Source organism: Aphelocoma coerulescens, unplaced genomic scaffold (genome assembly GCF_041296385.1).
Source record: "Aphelocoma coerulescens isolate FSJ_1873_10779 unplaced genomic scaffold, UR_Acoe_1.0 HiC_scaffold_87, whole genome shotgun sequence".
In the NCBI taxonomy this organism is placed as follows: domain Eukaryota; kingdom Metazoa; phylum Chordata; class Aves; order Passeriformes; family Corvidae; genus Aphelocoma; species Aphelocoma coerulescens.
This window is the reverse complement of record NW_027184071.1, coordinates 645817-667618: the sequence shown is the minus strand read 5'-3', so window position 1 is coordinate 667618 and position 21802 is coordinate 645817. Positions and strand designations below refer to the sequence as shown.

Genomic DNA, 21802 nt, shown 5'->3' with positions numbered 1-21802 from the left:
ACACCAGATGCCAGAACAGGCTATGTGCAAGCACAGAATTGGTTAAGCTGCCTGTGAACCTGATGGGAGAAGCGTGTTTGTGTTATTGCAGTGTTTACCCTGTACAGGTGATATTTGGTTTTCATTCTGAACATGCAATGTTCATGCACAATGCTTATATATGCATAAATACTGGCTTTAAATCCCAATTCCCTCTTCACACAAGGATGTGCAATCCATCAGAAATATTTAACAAGGAGCCATATTAGCTTTGGGCTTGATGGTATGGCTTGTTCAAAGTGTGTGATGAGCCCTAACAAATACCACTCTTGTTAATTTGGGTTTATCTTTGATCAACCCTCTTGCACAGAAATCACTTACTTACAGCAGAGACTAAATGAAATTCCTTAATACAGATGAGAATTGTGCAATCCAGGCAGATTAAAGGGGGAGTGTTCTGTCACTGTGAAAAGGCAATCTAGATAACCTGTTTGCTGTACGTCCTGGAGAAGGCTTTGCACTTAAGAATGAAAAGGAAAAACCCATTTCTCTTTAAGATGTATCTTGAAAGAGCTTTTTGTATGACCAGAAGCAGCTACACTGATATTGACCTGCGCAATTCTAAAGGCACAACAACTACTTACATAACTTAACCTGGCCATGATTTTTAGCTGCAATTGCAAAATCTCAGAAAATATGTTTCTATAGTGTAAACAATGAAGGAGAGCAGAAATACCAACATTTCTCATTAGCCTTTTGGGTTGGAAAGACCATTGAATTTATGCTCCCTTAGCTGTCAGCCTAAACTCTGCTGTGCAAACCTTAGGTCTATGTTGGACCTTATGTACTTCTTTAGCATCAGCTTAGGTGCAAACCTGGTATAAAACCCTCCAGGCATCACGCTGATTTAGAGTGACAGAACTTCACTCTTCCAGCACCGAATTTACTTTACTTGACTTGCTCCTTCAAGTCATTTCCACGCCTCGCTCTCTGGATGTGGTAGGATTTTACACCTGTCCTGCTAGACAAAAGAGAAGCAAATTTGTTTCTATCATACAACCATCTCTTTGTAGCTTATCAAAAGCAAAAACACAGGCACACTCAGAGCCCCTGTCAGCTCTGCTCCTCACTGCTCTGCCTGAAGAGGCCAAAGAACAACCTGGCAACCAAGGCACCAAAGTCCCTGACTTCAAGCAGCAGCTCCCCATCCCCAGTGTGTCTCTGAAATACTCCCAGCTCGGCCCACCCAAGAAGCTCATGTGGACAAACCACCCCAAAGCACTTGTGTGCTCACATCAACAGCTTTTGTGCCAGCAGCTACTTGGCCAGCCTGTGCAGTGGGACACGGCTCTCCAGGCCACCGTGTCCCCCACGTGTCTGGCAAGGCTGAGAGCGGTGTCTTTGGAGCGCTCCCTCCTCTGGCGACAGGGGAGCCTTCATGATTCACGTTTGCCCCTCTTGGAATCCCAGCAAGCTGGGGCCTAAACATGACAGCTCAAAGGCCGTGTTCCAGCTCTCACTGGCTGGGGGGAATCGCTAGGTCCTGCCAGGACTCCAGCACTCAGCATCCTCGGCCACCACCAGCAAGTGCTGGCCGCTCAGAAACTTGCAGCTCTGATTTCCTCTAAAGACAGCCCCAACCAGAACTGCCACTTACCGGCTCACGACGTTCAGGTTCACATCTGATGCCAGCTGGAGATTTCCGGACATTTGTCACCCATTTGCCCAATTCTCCAGGAGTAGAGGGAGCCAGAGGAGAGCCTGAGGTTGGTTCTGGGCTCTGTGGACAGGCAGGAGTGTGAGGGACAGGCAGTTACCTGTCATTTCTAACCTTATCTCTATTCAGCTCTACAACCAGCTCTACTAAGGAGAAATCATCACCTTGCATAGCAATGGGATTCCAAGTGCCTCCAACTAAAGTAAAATGGGCTATTTCAACAGTACTGCATATTGCTCTGAATTAGATATTGCAGCCTGGCTACTGTCAGCAAGCAACGTTCTCTCTGCAAAGCTGGGCTTTTAGTTCTGCGACAGCTCTGAAATGCAAAAGCAGCTATTACACAGCGATGTCTTTGCTATTGCTGCTGCAGACATGAACATGGATTTTCTTTCTGCCCACCCAGCTCAGCCTCCTTACTCTACTGCCACAGGCCAAGCTCACAGCTTGCTCCACAGTTCTTAAACACCAGGAACATCAAAGGTTCCTTTCACTCACCTCAGGATCAGCACTGACGAATACATGGATCAAGTGACCTGCAGTGGGAACGGAAAATGAACCAGATGCTGCGAAAAAACTGCCTGTGCTGGTTAATCCCGCAGAACAAGTCCACCCAAACAGAGAGTGTTTTCTTTTCACAACAGCCCTCCAGCAGACACAGTTCTTCCACACATCCAGCAAGAGAGCAGGACAATATTCTTGGTTGTGCCTATGCTTTGGCCTCTTTTGCCAGTAAATGAATACAAACTTGATCACGAAAATGCAAAATGTTCTTCAACACCCAATATTTCTCTTCTGCCCAACAGCTAAAGCTGCCTTTTTTATCCTCTCCTTCAGGTTCTTTTTTTTAAAAAATAAGTTGCATGCACTAATTTTCATTAAGTTACTGAATACCGTTGCCCAGAAAACCTTCCCCCAAACCCCCCTGAGATGTCATAGTTCTACTGTGAAACAGCCCAGGAGCAGCTCTGGGGTTCAAGAGCAGACACTCACTGTTTGGGAGTTTTCACTTCATTGCAAAAAGAATCACTATTTTAGCACTCATTAAAGGGTCGAGTTAGACAGTCAAATCTTTTAATGACAAAATTTAGAAACAAAGAAGCTTTCCCTGAATTCCAGGCAGAACTGCAGAGTTCTTTGAAGGCCTTCTGAGAACACCTCCCAGGCTGCCTTTTCAAAGTTGTCCTGCTTCACCCAGCACCCTGAGGAAATGACAGACTCGGCGACTCTCCCGTGGAGGGAAGGGAACCCCTGCACGTTCCCTTGCAAATGCTGCCCGCACCTCCCTGGCTACAGACACCCTCTTTTGAGCTGAACATGTTGACAGGAGCTTTACCAAAGCAGTGGCATCCTAATGGTCTTTTTGTTTCAAAATCAACTCAGTTACTAAGAAAGAGCAGGAAGCCCTACACAAGCCAGGTTGGGTTACACCCAGGGAAAACCTCTACTCACGTGTCAGGTTAGTCAGGTAATAGGCAGAATAACCAATGCCATACACAGTGCAAACTGCAGCAGCAAATGCCTCCATGATTTTAGCACTGCTGTGCAAGTTTGCAGACTGTGCTCTAACACAAGAAAAAACAAGGCTCCTGTCAGAGTGCAGCTGCCCCCTGACAAGGCCTCAACCAGGAGGATGCTCCTGCTCTGAGCAAGCCCAAGAGCTGCTCTGACACTGAGACCTTCTGTGCACCAAGGCAACCTTCTGATGACAGCACCACAACGTGGCAACCATGCCCTGACATCACAAAGCAGCTGCTCTGCGTTGGTCTGGGAATTGATGCTAAGCAACCCAAGCTTCCCTGCAGCAAACACACAATAGCCTAGGAAGTTCTCCTCTGTCACAAAGCAGCACAAAGTCCCCTCGTGGGCCAAACCCTGTTGTTCAAGGGCTCCAAGAGTAACTCAAAGAGTGCCCCAAGCACCTACAGCCTGTACCCCAAGTGAACACTGAGATGGGACCAAAGCAAAGGAAACTAGACCAAGAAAATGGCCCAAAGCATTGCACAGATCCAGGAGAGAAGGCACTAATTGCATGACAGCTGTAATAATTCCTAACAAATCTCCCCACACATTTGCACTTTTATTGGACACGCCCTGGTCCCCTCTGTAGGTACATCTCTGCCTCTGCCTTTCGTCCTCTATGGAAGCAGTCGAACGGGCAGGATTTGCCCACCCGCAGGAGCTGCTCCAAGCTGGGAATGCAACTGGCAGTGCTGATTTCCAGAGGCTTCTGGCTCCCGGCTGAAGCCAAGGCCAGGAGCGGGTTGAAAGGTGCTGGCGCTGCTGCTGCTCTGTGCCAGAGAGCCCCGGCTGGGAGGGCACGGTGCCCACTGCGCCGTGGGCTCTCTCTCTCCTGCCAGAGCTGGGCGCACCTGGGAAGGAGTGATGATGACTTGTGCGAAAACCAAGGGCTTTGTGGGGGCTGCATTTCTCTGCACACACCCAGGCCACCTGGGGCACAGAGCTTTGGCCCCCAGGAAAGGGAAACCAGGGGGAAACGGCTTGAAATATTTCATTTCAACCTTTTTTACTGTTCAATATAAGTGACCACAATGAAAGGTTACCAAGCAGGGATCCATCCCTGCTGCCAGCTCAGCGTTAGAAAGGAGGCGTCACTTGATTTCAGCGCTGGGTGCATGGGGAATCACTTCCCTAACACGTGCACACCCAGCAATCTCACTTACTAGCTTCTACCCATGGAACTAAGACACACTCATTACTTTGCTGAAACTCACAGGCTAAACATGACTTCAAACTATTTGACATATTTAAACCACTTGTCAGAAGTTCTTGATGTGAGAGTAGGGGTGTCCTGAGGGTCTCTGGTGGTCATTTGGGGAACATCCCCATGTGTCAGGGATAGGAGACAGATCTGAGGCCTGACATGTTTGGTCCGCAGTGTTGCACATCGACAAGATAATGCAGAAGACGACTGTATTGTTAGTTAGCGGGACTAACTTCTAGAAATGAAACTAGGTATCGGTCACCTGGTGGAACTCATCCTGGGAAAGGAGAAACAATACATAATGGAGCCATTGTTGGCATGGAGTATGATCATGGGCCAATGTGACCTCATCTCGTAAGCTGGCCCTGGACGAAATGATGTTGAAACTGGCCACTCCTGAGGAGGAGATATAAGGTGTGCTCCTGGGGTGGAGGGGAGAGGACGACATGACGCACGCCATTTTTATCCAGGGGATGCCCTGAAGGAGTCCTGCCCTTCTGCCCCTCCCACTCAGGAGCCATGCTCTATCTCCTTCTCCTGCTCGGTGGCTTTTCCAGCAGCCAGGCGCCGGTATGTATTTCTTGCTAACGTGACTACTAAAATTCATTTGCTTTGCAATTCTAACTGGGTCTTGAGTTCTCTGGGCATGGGCGTCCTCCTGAACCCGTAACACCCATTCCTCAAATTCTCCTCTGATGGTCATTTACACCTTCCTTCCCTGGGAATTGAACACAACATTTCGTCACTGCACCCTGCAAGTGCTTTTGCTGCGTGAAGCCACATTGCATCTTTCTTTCCCAAAGTAATAAAGAAAACACAAATTGCCTACTGAAAGCCTTCTGCTCCCTTCCAAATCAGTTCACTACTCAAGCACAAGCCTCAGGCACATCCCCGATTCCCTCTGAGAGAGGAAGTAATATTTTGCTGCAGCCAAAAGGGGTTTAGGTCAAAGAATGAAAATTGTTGGATGTATGTTGGATTTATGGTTTGGAGCTGTTCTAGTTAAATTGCTGGGTGTTGCTGGGAGCTGGGAGAGGGGCAGGGTTGAAGACCTGACTAAAAAGGAAGTAGGATGAGAGGGGAGGGGACAGAAAAGAAGGTGGTCAGGAGAGCACCTAAGTTTCTTAGTACCCACCCATTGGGAAAGGGGACAGGGACCGTCCCGGCTGGGAAAGGGTCTAAAAAGCAGCCATTTTCTTAGAGGGGGGGTGTGTTGAGCTCTCGGGGAGGGAGGCACACACCCGGCTCAACGGAATCGTTACTCATAAGCAGTTTTCCTTTGCTTCGACGACTTTGTTACCATTTAATTGTATCCAAAAGTGAGTTCCTTTTTAACATCTCTCTGCCAGCAACTCAGAGCTGCATGGTGCACTGCTTGCTGTGCCCCGGAGAGCACAAAGCAGGCTGGCCTGGTGGTCCCGAATATTTCTGCAGAACGCTCTGCATTCCACACCTTTGCTCTGACTCAGTGCAGAACTGCAGGATTGCAGGCGCTTCCTCCCCGAGCTGTGTGAGGCACTGGCTCCTGCAGATCTGACCTGACGAGCTGTCGCTGCCTCCCGTTGGCCTCGGTGCCCCTGGCAGAAGTGCCGTGCCTGAAGGACGCTGCCCCGTGCTCGAGCCTGCGGAGCAGCCCGGCTCCCTCCCGCTGTGCCCAGGCTGCTGCACACACTGCTAACCTTTCCCAGGACTTCCAGGGCAGCCGGCAGAAGAGTAGCAATCCTCAGCCGGGGCACCAGCCCTCGGCTGCCTTTTGCCTTTCTCTCCTCCTGGGCCGCCTCCAGACGGCCAATGGCACCAGTCTGCGCTGTGCCCAGCACGGCTACGCTTCCCTCGGCAGCAGCCAGCTGCCGCTTTGGCTCTGAGATGGGACCATGTGCCCGCTCCCAGGAAGAGGCACCCAGTGCCAGGCTGCTGCCTCTTGCAGCTCCAAGGGCCTCCTGCCAGCCTGCCTCTGCCCAGCCTCAGGCTGCTCTGGGCTCTGCGTGGGCTCTGCTGGGGCTCCAGCCTGGGCAAGGCCGGGCCGCTCTCACCTCACGCTCGCTGACAGCTCTGCCTCAGACGAGACCTTTCAGAGCACCCTCGCTGAGCTTTCTGCTTTCTCAGCTGAGCAAGACTCTCCCTGAGCCAAAGAGATTGCACTTAGGGATACAAATCCAAGTGGCAGGAACCCCAGTGCTCTCGAGTCACAGCTCAACACCTGCATCTGCACAGGATGTCTTGGCTGCACAACTCCTCCTCTGCTTTTGCCTGCAAATGCCATTGCCCTTTCTGCCTCAACTACAAGCACAATGGCTGGACAAAAACCGGCCAGTGTGCCGTATTGCAAAGGCAGTGTGGTCTGGAGAGGATGAATGAAGAAGAGCCTGCCCCACTGACAAACCATACCAAAGAAGCCATAAGTGTCTCTTTCCACCTTTAAGAAACAACGGACAATTGAGAAGGAAAAGTTGAGCTAAATCACAAGGTGAGAAAGAAAGGAATCTTACAGATGAGTTGGGGTTTCAGAAACTTTATTTATTTAGAATCCTACTCTACAATCCTACTCTGCAATCCTACTCTGCAATCCTACTCTACAATCCTACTCTACAATCCTCATCTAAGCTGGTCATGGAGAAAATAGTCCTGAATGGATGGATTGCCACTGCAATCTTTTCTCCTCCTCCTTCCACTTCTTCAGTGACTGGATCAGTGGCACCAGGCTGGATGCAGGCTTGGCTGATGTTACAAATGGATGCTGCCCAAAGGAAAAAAACCAACCAAGAACAATGAACCATGACTTTCCAAGCTCAGTGCTTCAAAGGCAGGGGTAATATTTTTAAATGAAAAGGGGATTTACTCTGAGTAGGTCTAAGGAGCATAGTGCAACAGTGGCACAGGTTGTCCTGAGAGCTGGTAAGTGTCCCTTCCCTGGAAACATTCCAGGTCAGGTGGGAAGGGGCTCTGAGCAGCCTGATCTCTTTCAAGATATCCCTGCTCATTGCACACCACATGGATCAGATGGCCTTTACAGGTCCCTGCCAGCCCAGCCCAGGATTCCTCACCATTTTCATTTGGAAAGCACCAAGAGTGGAGATGAGGAGGAAGGGGGCTCATCTGATGCCTTGGGCTTCAGTGGAGGAGGAGCCCATCCTCGGACACTGTTTGACCTGCAGCCCCTTTGCATTTTACCTGCAGGAGCTCCTTGGCAGACCAGCGCCGCTCCTCGTTTTTCTGCAGGCAGCAGTTCAGGAAGTGACGCAGAGAAGCCGAGAACAGGTTGGGCTGCCGCAGCTGTGGGGTCCCTCCTGTGGCTATCAGGAGTTCAGCCTGGAGAAAAAGGAAACACAAGACTCCACCTGCTTCTTTTGATGCCTTAGGTTTTAACTTTTCTATTTTTCAAGTCCTGTACTGCCTAGTGTGTAGCTCGGAAGTTTTGTGTGGCCTGTTAGCTACTGTTCTCTCGTGCTAGTTAGACATAACAAAGCCTCTCTAGGTTTGCTCTCCAAGGACACTCCGATTGTCCCAGGGCCCAAAATGTGTGAACTCAAAGCCTCTGAAGAGGGGCAAACTTGGGCTAATTACATCATTACTGGGCTCATAATTGGAGAATTAACCCTGCTATGGAAATGGACCAAGCTTACAAAACTGTGAAGAACTCATGACCCAGGGTCCATCTTGGATGTAGCCTTTTGACTGCCCAGGCTGTATCTTTGAAGGCCGTTCAAATAAATACCTATTTTGATTCTCTTATTCTTGTCTAGTCTCTGGTTTTAGGTAGCCACTCCAGGCATCAGTTTCAAGTCTGTAAATGCTCTCCCAGAGCCCCTTGTTTAAGCTCAACTCTGCAGTGGCAATTTCTGCCTTGGCAGAGAGGCAGAGATGACTTTCCTATACCAACAAAAAACCCAAACCCCAAAGCAGCCACAGCTTTTCCAGCATCCAGCGGAGCTTGCCTCGGCAGCTGATTTGATTGGCTGACCTAGTTAGGGGCAACTACATCAGCAAAAGCACGTTTTGCTTCTCTGAAGATTCCCACCAGCTTGACAGGCAGTTTGGAAGAGGGACTTTGCTCTAACTGTTTTCAAGTATTATTATAGAAAAGGGAGTTATTGCTCAGGTAAGGAAAGAAACATTTGGAACCTCGCATTCAACACAGACACGTTAAGATGCATGCAGAAATGTATTGGGATGAAAATGCCTGTTTGGGCACACAGGAGCCACCTGCAGCTCTGTCTCGCAGCAGTCTGCAAGTTCCAGCTTCTCTGATGTGGCAAAAGAAAAACTTTTCGTGGTCAAATCAGCAGAAGGAGAAATGCTATCCCTATGGTAGCCCTCTGCTTTTCTGGATACTCAAGTCAATGCATTAAAGATGTGCCCATCCCAGAAAGTGCCAGGTAACAAATGGGAGGTTTTGGCAGGCTCTCCGTGTCACCAGGCTGCAGCTTGGTCACGTGGAGAACGTGGCTTGGGCTATGACAGAAATATGGTCACTAAGTGTTTCAGCAACACTGCACAAGAAGCAGAAGACACTATGTGGCCTTTACACCCTCATGCCCAGGTTTTAGGCAAGTGACAAGAAACCGTACAGGGAGTGCAGTTCTTCTCTAGAAAACCACTGTTTTAGAAACTTTGTTGGTTTGGGTTTCTTTCCTTCTTTTCTGGAAATGTAACACCAGCTCTGAGATGTGTGTTTTGTGTTATTAGAGACCTCTACACAGACAGACAAGCTGGAACAACTTAAAACCCAAAGGAAAGTGTTGCCTGAGAATGGAGAGTGTTTGCATGTGGTAGGGCCTGAGTTCCCCCACCGATGCAACCAAAACTACAGCAGATGCTGATGTGCTGCAGGGCCATTTTTAGAAGGGGACCTTGGTGGAAGCAGTGCCAGCAGACGGCAATGGGATTTTGTCTGATGGAGGACAGAACACAGGATAGGTGAAAAAGACAGAGGGATCAGTGAGTATTTGCTCCTTACCGAGGTAGGACTTTCATTCCAGTGAGGAGCTTCTCGTTCCACCATTTCGAATCCCACAATTCCAAGAGACCATATGTCCACTTTGGGGCCATATGGTTGACCTAGCACAACCTCAGGCGCCATCCACCAAGGCGTCCCGACCACTGAGCTCCTTAGATTCTGCTCAGGGGTGAGCTGAGCAGAGAGGCCAAAATCAGCTGAGGAGAACAAAAAAGTTCTGTACAATTAGGAAACCAAGCAAAAGAACTCCCCACTGTAAGTCTGAGAAAGCGCTGTTGAATCTCCTGGAAATCCGTCCCTGCTCTGTTTCCTCAGGACTTTAGCCAAGGAAACACGGAAGTGGCTGCTTTTTAAATTTTTTAATCCTGCCCCCAGAAGTGGCTTTTATTCCCTGGAACCTTTAGATTGTAGCTCCCTCCCTCTGGAAGGGACACACACAGACCCAAACCAGTGCCACTCTGGACGGCTTTTTCCTCGCCATACCTCTGTGCACGTTGCAACTGTGCCTTCAGCTCGCTGCAGGGGTCCCGCACTGCCAGCAGCACCACTTTGGGGGAACTGGCAGTCACTCAAAAGCAGCCCCAAACCCCACATGCCCGGAACGCTCTGCCTGGCCAAGAATATACCAACCCAGCTTGACAGAGCCGTCAGTTCTGAGAAGGATGTTGCTGCTCTTCACATCTCGATGGATGACATGGTTTGAGTGAAGAAAATCCAGTCCTTGCAGGCACTGAGAGAGAAAACAGAGACAGGAGGATAAAAATGAGTGGTGTGATTTGAGCCCACAAGAAAGGAAACAGCTCTAAAAGATTCCCTTTCCAGGGGAATAGAGTGCAATGGCAGAACACAGAGCCATTGAGAGGAAGAGCTTGCTGCTCCAACACTACCTTTCTAAGGGAAGGCACGTCAGCTTTTGAGAGAGCCAACGGGAATTGCTGTTCTAGACTGTCCTCTGCAAAGCAGCCAGAATGACTGCTGCTGCAGTGGATGTGCTTTCTTCATCCAGAGGACAAGCAAGGCTTTGCCAAGAAAGAAAGAGTCCCTCCCTTTGCTGTGAAGCGGCTCACTTTTGGGTGGGAGGCTGCATGGCAAAGGTTTTCTTGCTGGCCTCAGCACAGACTTGGAAGTATCACATGAGTCGCCTTTCAGAAGCAAACAGCATTTTGGGTGCACTATTACCCTTTTCAGCTGAGGACTCTGAGAAATGAGTCCCTTTTACCATTAGTTTCCAATTCTGCTACCAGCACTTTTGCTTTTACAGGCAAGGAATGCCGTGCAGACAGGCTCCAGGCAAGCATTCAGAGAGGCAAGGTGGAGAACAGCAACTACAAATACAAGAGACAGAGTGAGAATGCAACAGCAGGAGATAAGAGTACAAGAACAGAGTACAGGGAGTGCAGGCACACTGCCACGCAGTTCCCCCGCTTCCCCATAGCATAGCAGCCACACAGAAGCAAAGTTTGGCACATGGAATCCCTCCAGTTCTCAGCCCCTGTTTCCCAGACAATCCTGCCCAAGCCCTCGGAAGCACAGGTGGGATCCCTGACCTCCCGACTGACGGCTGCCATCTCATCTTCAGATATGTACATCTCATAGATGGCATCAGTCAGAGTGCCTCCATCCATGTACTCCATCACCAGCCAGACTTCATCATCCACAAGGTAGCTGAAAGAAGGAAATGAGGCCATGGAGATGAACGTGCATGGCTACGCCACTGTTTGGAAAAGACAACGATTGATTCTTGTTTCCAGGTCCCTTTGAAACGAGGACAGACTCAAAGGAATAGACGTTCCCTCTAGGCTGTGCAGTGATTGCGGTCTGTGCTGTGTCAAGGAGAAAGGCACAGCTGTGAAAAAGGAGATGTCTTAGATGGCCAGCAAGTGAAAAACACAGTTTACTAACAGCCCAGATAAAAAGCTGTCACACATGGTGTTTATGGAAAAAAAGCATCTAGTCTTCCTGGCATGCACAGCAATGGAAAAGAGGGGCTGCAGTCCAAGGGAAATCCTCTCTCGGATGGTTCATCAGCATTTAAGACTCTTGAGAAAAATCAAGCCCCAAGACAACGTGGTGGCAGTGAACTTAGAGGGTATTGACTTAGTAAGATAGCACTGGTGCAGGCTTTTGAAGAATTGTCAAACGATGTGTGCCAGGGAAGACTAATGCAGACAAAATGCACTCTCTTCCCATCCATTGGAGATGAGAAGAGAAATAATAATTGATCAGTAATTAACAGCTCTATTTTCTGCCACAGACCAAAGTTGGTTTTTGACCTCTCATGCTTGCAGTAGGTAAACAAACATTCATGGGATAAGACCACGACCACTCACCTGTCTAAATAGTTGACCAGGTTGGGATTCCTATTCATCTTCATGATCATGAGTTCATTGACAGTTACTTCCTTCCTCCTCAGTCCTTGCAGACTACTTTTCTTTATGGCCACCTAAAATGACAATGACAATCAGTACCTTGAGAAGTTGGTGGCACGAGACCACAACACACATGGAGCGAGTGATTTTGGAATGACACAGCTGAGCTGTGCCAAAGTGCCTTGTGATTAGACACTGGAGTAATTAGGAACTGACATTCCAACAGCCCATTTCTCCGCTCCCTTGTGGGCCAGAAACAGGACACATGGCCACTGACGTTTTGCCTTGTCCACTTGGTAACAATGGTGTCTCAACTATCACCCACAAAGCTCTGCCCACACCCTCTGCTGCTCTGCCTGGGATCCAGAGAAGTAATCCAAGCCTTGCTACTCTATGGATACATCCTGGGCTATAAGCAGGGCTTAGGGCTCTTAGGGACGCCTTGCAGATCCCTCCCTACGTGCAGTTCCCAAGTGCAGCACTGCAGGTTGCTAAGGAACTACCAGTAAGGTTCAGATGTATTTGCTGGCAGCCAGAAATGAGAATTCAGGACTCTGAAGCTGTAGCCACAAGAAAGCAGTGAGATGCTCTAAGGCACCACCTTTGTTTTAGCCACTGAGAGTGAGTGAGCATTTCCTTCTCCAAAAGGAACCACTGCTCTCTTTGCCTTCCTTCTGGCAGCTGAGAAGGACAACGACTGTCCCAAATGTATTTTGCAGGCTGGCACCAGTCTGTGCTTCTTGTGCCTTTGCAGCACAGCTCTCCCGGTGACCCAAAGCTCCAGCCACAACTCACACCAGAGGGGAAAGCCCTCAAGAGCTGCAGAATCTGCAGGGACTGTTGACATTTACCTCTCCTCCTGTGGCATTGTCGAATGCTCTGCAAACTTCTCCGAAACCCCTAGAAACAAAACAGCAGCAAAGAAAGGAGAAGCTGTTTAGATCTTGGCGTGAAAGCCAGCCCGGACAGGAGATCTCTGCTCTAAGTGCCTAAAACCTGCAGGAGGCATGAGGGCTCTGCCAGAGGGCACATGATGCATTTTCCTCTCCAGTGCATGGGCACTGGGCCTGTTCCTGAAGCTTTGGGCTTTAGTGCCTCAGCTCAAAAAGAGAGCTTATTCTTTCATCTTGAGTTTCCGTTTCTAAACTGTGTGGTTCTAATCCTGACCACCGAGTATTTCCTTCAGCAACCTCTTGGAAAGAACTGTTCCTGAGAACTGTTATCTGACAGCTACCAGGGGCTAGGCTGCTCTTTCAGGCAAGCAAGATTCTCCTTTCATTAGTGTGGCCGGATGATTTTGAGACATACAAAAATGCTAAGGAAATTAACACACAGCTGTCCCACACTTGAGAGACAGGAGATCTTCCAGCTCCTGTTCCTTGCTGCAGGCAAGACCGTGGCAGCGTGGAGATGTCTTTGACAATGCCTTCTGACCACACTTACAAATTCTGACCAGCACTGAGAGATGGGCCAATCTAAGCCCAGTGTCTGAACATGTTTGCAGCTTGCCTGACTTGACACTTGATAGATATTCCACCAGCAGAACAGCTGGCCCATGGTTTTGTAGAAGAAACTGTGGTTGGACTCACCCGCTGCCGATATTTTCCAGTTCAGTGTATTTCATCACCGGATTTTCCATGCTCACCATTTTCCCTGAGGGAAACAAAGTGCAAGATGCTCACTTGAAAGCAGACATGCCACCTTCCAGGAGATACAAAAGGCAGCCCCACTCTCTGGGGCTCTGAGCCTTTTGTGGTCATCTGGGTAACAACAACAACAGCGACAAGAACCACAACAGCAACAGCAACAAGCCAGGCAGCTCTGCAGCACAGATGGCCAGCACTGAGACTGATTTTCTACAGTCCTCTGAAGAGATCTCTTGAGAGGAAACAAAGCACAGAGAGATGCATTCGCAGGAGAGGAGGGCATCTTGCCAAAAGAATGCCTTTCTTTTTGTAAACCAGAGCAGCTCACGTTGTGACCAATACCAACGGGGCTTTCCGCATCAGGATGCTCAGCCGTTATGGGCAGGCTGAGTTCAAAGATGCCCTTGCCCGTGTCCCATGTGAAGAACCACACTGCTTGTCTTCCCCCTGACTGCGCGGATCAGTCGCTGGCATTGGACTCGCCCTCTCAGCTCCGCACACGTCCCCGCCTTCCCAGCTCGGCACAGCGGCCACGGGCAGCAAGGACAGCAGTGCTCCTCGGGCGCCGGCGTGGCACGGACAGCTGCCCAGAGGAGATGCTGAGCCTCTCGTGAGTCCAGGCCGTGCCATGCAGAAGCCGGCCCAGACGAGGGGCTGCTGCCTCCCGGCAGCTCCGCGCTGCAGCGGCCGGGCAGCAGCAGGACTCTCTCAGCTGAGGAAGGCTCCAGCCTCTGCAGTCGCAGCGGCCGTCAGGGGCAGGGCAGGTACCACAGCAGGGCTGGGAAGGCCCAAGGATGAGCACTGACAAGCACTGGGAAGAAGCCACAGCCAGACCGAGCCCTGTTCCAAGCTCTTGCCCCCTTTCAGGACACAAGAGGATTGGCTTTGAGATCAGACACACCGAGGTGCACATCAATGCCCTTCTTGTCCCAACAGGTGATGGTAGACACAGAGTCAACTGGGCTCTGTTCTCAGCCCCCCCCAGGTCTTACCTGAGAGCACAGCACTGGCAGCTGTTATGGGCAGGAAGCAGATTCAATGGGCTGTGCTGCAGAATCACAAAGGGCTTCATGTGTTTTCCTAGAGAGTGAGCTGTGCAGGGCTTGGGCCAACGGGTGGCATTCTAACAGTCACGGGAATGATTGGGAATCAGGGATGAAAAAGTGCCACGGATCTGAGGGATAGACAGTGGATGGGCTGGAGGCTCACTCCTGAGAAATGCCTGCAGTGCAGTTTTACCTGACCACGCCACATCAATGTGTCTCTTGGACACATCCTTATAAGCATGAAACTAGGATATTAAATAGGGATTGTTATAAAGTATCTGCTTTTTCTTTGGGGACATGTGGAAAACACCTCTTGCTCTCAATTTGTGCTGTCACTTGATGTTTTTTCAAAGAAGTGGTCATTGGCAAAAATGTTGCATTGTCATAAAAACCAACTGTAGATGTAGTAGTGGTAATAGTAACAGTCATCAAAATTACACCAATAAGACACATGAGGAAGAAGAGCTCCTTCAGGATGGAGAAAAAACAACTTCACCAAAAAAAAAAAAAAAAGGCTCAAACCAAACCAAACACAAAAAAACCCCAAAACAACAAACCACCAACCAAAATCCTTACAAACCCACCAAAAGACAAAACCCCAAAACCAAACAATTTCTGCGAAGGTCTTTTGCTCTGATGAATGCTGAGAAATCAGGAGTCTAAGGAGAATTTAGGAAGCCAAATATTCCGTTCAGTTTGGCCACTAGCACAGAGGACTTGCCTAGATCATTTGCTAGGTCACAGCTGATGCAGGAACAATCCCTGCTTCTGCCTTCAGCAGAGAGGGAAGCTCAGGCAAAGCCAAGGCAGTCTGAGCTGTGCTCAGAGGCAGCAGGAACACCCAGAGCACTCCCTCGCTGCCTCGGAGCACAGCACTTCCTGTGAGGAGTCCTAAATGTCCCTGTGACACCAAACTGCGGAGCAACATTTGGCACAGCTATGCTGACACATGCACACAATACACTGTCCCTCACACAAGAAATACACAAGACGTACTCAGTAGCTCCAGGAGGTCATCCTCCATCTCCTGTTGATGGGAAGAAGCTGTGTCGCTGTTGGAGCTGAGCAAACTGCCCGGGCTCCACTTCTCAGGCTGGGGTCCAAAGGCTCCTTTAGACAATGCTGCTGCTGCTGCTGCTGCAGGAGCAGGTTCCATGCGAGAGCCTGTGTAGATCTGAGACAAGAAATGAGGTTGTGTCAGAAAGTCTGGCTCGCAGAGATTGCCCTGGGATCCCATTTCAAATGCAGGCCCAGAGGAAGATGCTGTCAGCCACATGCAGGGCTCTTAAAATGGATTTTTTTGCATGTCCACTTCTCAAAGCGGATGGGTCAAAACCAAAGGCTGATTTTACTTGAGTTCATGGCCAGATTCCTGTAACATTCTCATGGATTTTCTGAAGGATGACTGCTGCAATGACTATTCCACTTCCTCCCAAGCACTCTTTTCCCCCTCCAAGGGCTATGGACACACTTGCATCTCCTTGTTCTAATGTTCTACCTCCTCCCATGGAGTCCTCTTTTCCTCCACCATCTTCGGGACGGGCTCAAGCTGCAGCAGGTCCGGCTGGGACAGTTCCTGTGCCCCACGCCAGCCTTGGGGCTCTTTGTGGCCAATCACTTGCTGGAAGTCTTTGCAGGCTGCCAGGTGAGATGTCAACACTTCCACCTCAAGTCAAACACAACAAAGCAGTCAGACACTACAGCTTATCCCTGTCAGCCGTGGGTCAGCGACTGTGAGGAAAGGGAAAGAACAGGTTCACAAGGGATACAGACAGCTTGTTTCAAGATCCATCAGGGTCACCAAGCTGACCTGCAAAAACACCTCAAGAAACAAGGAGAGCAGGAACAGGCCAGCAGGAATCCATTTGGATGACTGCTGGCCAAAAGGCCAAAGGACTAGTCGCACTGTCCAGGGCAGCAGCTGAGATTCAGCAGCCCAGGACGTGTCCTTCAGAGTGGCTGTGATAGAGACCACAGCAGGATGGCACTCAGAGACATCACCCCACCCGCCTGCTGCTCTGCAGAGGAAAAGCAAGAAGGGCAGAAACCACCAGTTTGGTGACTGCAGCGGCTCTCTCTGTTTCACTCACTCGCTTTTCTAGAGCCTCATGCTTTTGGAGTAGAAGATTAATTTCCTCTCGGATGATTTTCAGTCCTTCATCCAGCCTCTTCTCCCTTGCCTTGATCCTAGCCTCAGTTTCCTGCAGCTCTGCCTGCAGCTCTTTGTCGATGTTCTGCAAAGAAGCAGAGAGAGGATGTCTCACAAGTGGAGTGGCTTCAGCTCTTACACTCACCTGCTCTTGTAGATCGCTCCTGTGCTGATGGAGATTCTTCTCCTCTTGGATGCTTCTGATGTCCTCCTTGCTCCTCCTCTTTGCTGCCTTGATGTCACTCTTGGCTTCGGGCAGCTCTGCTTGTGGCTCTGCCTTGATGTTCTGTACACACAAATGCAGAGCAAGTGACTGGCAGCTGCCATCAGGCTCAGCTTTTTCCTCTTTCAGCCTCAAAATCACATTCATTTAGCCCCTCCCTTCTGCTTCCCTACCCAGCTCTGCTTCCATTGGAACCCTCCCGTCCCAGCACTGGTCTCTGCAGATGACAAGGCTCTGTGCTTTCAGTGCCTGTGGGACTCCTGGCCTCCTCAGTCCCAAGAGCTCCGTTTTATGTCCCTGTTCCTGCCCTTCACTCTGTCACCTGGCTAGGCAGGCTCACCTGGCCATTCTCTTGTGCCTCTTCCACCTGCTGCCTGAGCTGCTGCAGCTGCTCTCGGGCTGGGAACAGCTCTCGCCGAGTCTGGCAAGGCATCTCTGATAGAGCAATCTGCTCATGCTCTTTCTCTAGAAGGAGCTGCGCAGAAAGCAAGAGAAGATGGCTTTCAACTTCCCATAAAATATTTGTGGGGCAGGACTCAGAGACTGATGGGCTCGCACATTCCCAAAGCAATGTGCTGCTGCTCTCCCGGGTCCTTCTCTGCCCACGGGGAGGCACAGATTCCAAAGTGACACTGGCACTACAGTCAGGCTCCATCTGGGACTGAAGCTCCAACAGACTCTTAGGCATCTGACAGGGAACGTGGGGCATTTCTCAAGGCTCTGCTGAGGACCTCGCTCCTCTTCTGCCGTGTCCTGCTTGTCTTTCAGAAGTGACTGACACCCAGCCCTGTGCCACAGCCCCACCCTGGCTCTGCAGGTGGCTTCCTGTGGGAGCTTGCTCCTTGTGAGAGACACTTCTGGAGTTCATGTTCTCTTCAGGCCTGCACTGCCATTCCTGCCTTTCTGACATCTACACTCTTGTTACAAATCCTGGATTATTCAGGAGATGAGGATGCGAACAAAGAGCCTCCAATGGAGGTCAGAGGGCCTCTATGGCCACCTCAGTATATGGAGGGGAACCAAGGTGTTTCTTGTCCTCCCTCTTTTGTCAACTGAGAATTCTGACCGGCAGTAACAGAGACCCTCAGAAGGCCCAATTAACAAATTAACTTAGACACCCTTCAGGATGCCAGTGATGGAAACCATGTGTCCTGTAATGCATGTTTGACCAGAGTCACCAAACCCCACCTAGAGGATGGGATTGCTCCACACCCATAGGACAGACCAAACTTTCACGGATAAACAGGGGGAGGAAAACACCTCTGAGGGGAAAAAACAACCATCTCTGGAGGGGGAAACATCTCTGCCTGCTCGGGATCGCTTGATGGAACATGTCTCTCCTCCTCTCCTGAAAGGATGTCTTTAGGTGAGCTTTGCACCTCCAATTGCCTTGGAGCAGAGCCAGGAAGTTTCATTTAGATAAACAGATCGATAGATAGATCAATAGATAGATAGATAGATGGATAGATAGACAGATCGATCTCACTGTTATCATCTCTCTTTTCCTATGCTATGCTTTCCCTCACTACACACATCAACACTTGGTAGCCAGTGCCCTGATCAGCAGCAATCCTGAACTTGCTCTCCTGTTGCTTCAATAAACCACACTCTTGGGGAACCTGGAGCAGGAAGGGCCTTATAGAATGCGATCAGACCCAGGGCACTGCACTGGGAACTGCACTCTTTGTGCATCTGTACTGGGGCAAGTTCTTCTCTTGGACTCAACCAGACTGATGATGTTAAAGTGGCTGCACTTCAGAAATGAAGCTGAGCCCCTCCCAGACCCTCTGACCTCAGAGGACCAGCTGGAATGCAAGGGTGTGGATTTCCTGCTGAATTCCCATACCTGGAATACAACACATTCTGCTCCCCTGGGCTGCCAAAAGGCACGGGCGCTGTTAACCTGAGAGTGATGTGCAAGGCCCTGCTGGCTGGCCGGACACCAGAACAGCTCCTTCTGCACCAATCTCCTTGCCCCAAACTACGTGTTCTCATGCAAAAATACTGCAACTTCCAGAACCGCCAGCTTGCAAGCTAAAATTCTAGCAGAATCTCGTCCAGTGCTAGAAAAGTCCAGGAAAGGTTGAGTAAAAGCACCTTTGTTTGCCGAGAAAGAAAAGACAGGGAGTCTCCTCCTAGAAAACCAACAAACCAACAAACAAAAAGATGAAAATGCCACCTACTTCAGAGCAACATCTTTGCCCCCACTCTAGGCTCCAATGCAGTTTTCAAATGCAGTTTTAAAAACAGACTTCACAACAGAAAGTATCTGCAGAAACATGGCAGCCTCTGGCTTCTGCCACGGAAGAAGGGCTCCCAACTGCGCACTTTGCTTCTTTTGCCACACGGGAGAAGAGTGGCCCCACACAGGTCCGGGGACAACACAACCATCTCTTTGCAGCTTATCAAAAGCAAAAACACAGGCGCACTCAGAGCCCCTGTCAGCTCTGCTCCTCACTGCTCTGCCTGAAGAGGCCAGAGAACAACCTGGCAACCAAGGCACCAAAGTCCCTGACTTCAAGCAGCAGCTCCCCATCCCCAGTGTGTCTCTGAAATACTCCCAGCTCAGCCCACCCAAGAAGCTCATGTGGACAAACCACCCCAAAGCACTTGTGTGCTCACATCAACAGCTTTTGTGCCAGCAGCTACTTGGCCAGCCTGTGCAGTGGGACATGGCTCTCCAGGCCACCGTGTCCCCCACGTGTCTGGCAAGGCTGAGAGCGGTGTCTTTGGAGCGCTCCCTCCTCTGGCGACAGGGGAGCCTTCATGATTCACGTTTGCCCCTCTTGGAATCCCAGCAAGCTGGGGCCTGAACATGACAGCTCAAAGGCCGTGTTCCAGCTCTCACTGGCTGGGGGGAATCGCTAGGTCCTGCCAGGACTCCAGCACTCAGCATCCTCGGCCACCACCAGCAAGTGCTGGCCGCTCAGAAACTTGCAGCTCTGATTTCCTCTAAAGACAGCCACAACCACAACTGCCACTTACCGGCTCACGACGTTCAGATTCATGACTGACCACAGCTGGAGAGTTCTGGACATTTTTCTCCTCTTCAGCCTCTTCAGCCTCTTCAGCCTCTTCAACCTCTTCTCCAGGAGCAGAGGGAGCCAGAGGAGAGCCTGAGGTTGGTTCTGGGCTCTGTGGACAGGCAGGAGTGTGAGGGACAGGCAGTTACATGTCATTTCTAACCTTATCTCTATTCAGCTCTACAACCAGCTCTACTAAGGAGAAATCATAACCTTGCATAGCAATGGGATTCCAAGTGCCTCCAACTAAAGTAAAATGGGCTAATTCAACAGTACTGCATATTGCTCTGAATTAGATATTGCAGCCTGGCTACTCTCAGCAAGCAACGTTCTCTCTGCAAAGCTGGGCTTTTAGTTCTGCGACAGCTCTGAAATGCAAAAGCAGCTATTACACAGCGATGCCTTTGCTATTGCTGCTGCAGACATGAACATGGATTTTCTTTCTGCCCACCCAGCTCAGCCTCCTTACTCTACTGCCACAGGCCAAGCTCACAGATTTCTACACAGTTCTTAAACACCAGGAACATCAAAAGTTCCTGTCTCACTCACCTCAGGATCAGGACTGACGAATACACGGATCATGTGACCTGCAGTGGGAAGGGAAAATGAACCAGATGCTGTGAAAAAACCGTCTGTGCTGGTTAATCCCGCAGAACAAGTCCACCCAAACAGAGAGGGTTTTCTTTTCACAACAGCCCTCCAGCAGACACAGTTCTTCCACACAGCCAGCAAGAGAGCAGGACAATATTCTTGGTTGTGCCTAGGCTTTGGCCTCTTTTGCCAGTAAATGAATACAAACTTGATCAAGAAAATGCAAATTGTTCTTCAACACCCAATATTTCTCTTCTGCCCAACAGCTAAAGCTGCCTTTTTTATCCTCTCCTTCAGGTTCTTTTTTTAAAAAATAAGTTGCATGCATTAATTCCATTAAGTTACTGAAAACCGTTGCCCAGAAAACCTTCCCCCAAACCCCCCTGAGATGTCATAGTTTGACTGGGAAACAGCCCAGGAGCAGCTCTGGGGTTCAGGAGCAGACACTCACTGTTTGGGAGTTTGCACTTCATTGCAAAAAGAATCACTATTTTAGCACTCATTAAAGGGTCGAGTTAGACAGTCAAATCTTTTCATGACAAAATTTAGAAACAAAGAAGCTTTCCCTGAATTCCAGGCACAACTGCAGAGTTCTTTGAAGGCCTTCTGAGAACACCTCCCAGGCTGCCTTTTCAAAGTTGTCCTGCTTCACCCAGCCCCCTGAGGAAATGACAGACTCGGCTGCCACAGACTCTCCCGTGGAGGGAAGGGAACCCCTGCACGTTCCCTTGCAAATGCTGCCCGCACCTCCCTGGCTACAGACACCCTCTTTTGAGCTGAACGTGTTGACAGGAGCTTTACCAAAGCAGTGGCATCCTAATGGTCTTTTTGTTTCAAAATCAACTCAGTTACTAAGAAAGAGCAGGAAGCCCTACACAAGCCAGGTTGGGTTACACCCAGGGAAAACCTCTACTCACGTGTCAGGTTAGTCAGGTAATAGGCAGAATAACCAATGCCATACACAGTGCAAACTGCAGCAGCAAATGCCTCCATGATTTTAGCCCTGCTGTGCAAGTTTGCAGACTGTGCTCTAACACAAGAAAAAACAAGGCTCCTGTCAGAGTGCAGCTGCCCCCTGACAAGGCCTCAACCAGGAGGATGCTCCTGCTCTGAGCAAGCCCAAGAGCTGCTCTGACACTGAGACCTTCTGTGCACCAAGGCAACCTTCTGATGACAGCACCACAACGTGGCAACCATGCCCTGACATCACAAAGCAGCTGCTCTGCGTTGGTCTGGGAATTGATGCTAAGCAACCCAAGCTTCCCTGCAGCAAACACACAATAGCCTGGGAAGTTCTCCTCTGTCACAAAGCAGCACAAAGTCCCCTCGTGGGCCAAACCCTGTTGTTCAAGGGCTCCAAGAGTAACTCAAAGAGTG

The 21802-nt window shown here is 49.9% G+C and overlaps 1 protein-coding gene across 1 annotated transcript; it reads right to left on the bottom strand.

Moving 5' to 3' along the window:
* Nucleotides 1-6985: 6985 nt before the first annotated feature.
* LOC138102554 (serine/threonine-protein kinase PAK 3-like) lies at nt 6986-21418 on the bottom strand. The gene is made up of 14 exons (XM_069000267.1): nt 21343-21418; nt 19797-19897; nt 17152-17286; nt 16530-16874; nt 15938-16105; nt 15436-15613; nt 13337-13400; nt 12599-12647; nt 11709-11821; nt 10926-11043; nt 10009-10108; nt 9379-9575; nt 7593-7730; nt 6986-7158 (listed from the first exon to the last, which is right to left on the bottom strand). Exons 1-14 carry the CDS (start codon nt 21416-21418, stop codon nt 7030-7032), a joined length of 1911 nt encoding a protein of 636 aa, XP_068856368.1. The 3' UTR covers nt 6986-7029.
* Nucleotides 21419-21802: the final 384 nt, after the last annotated feature.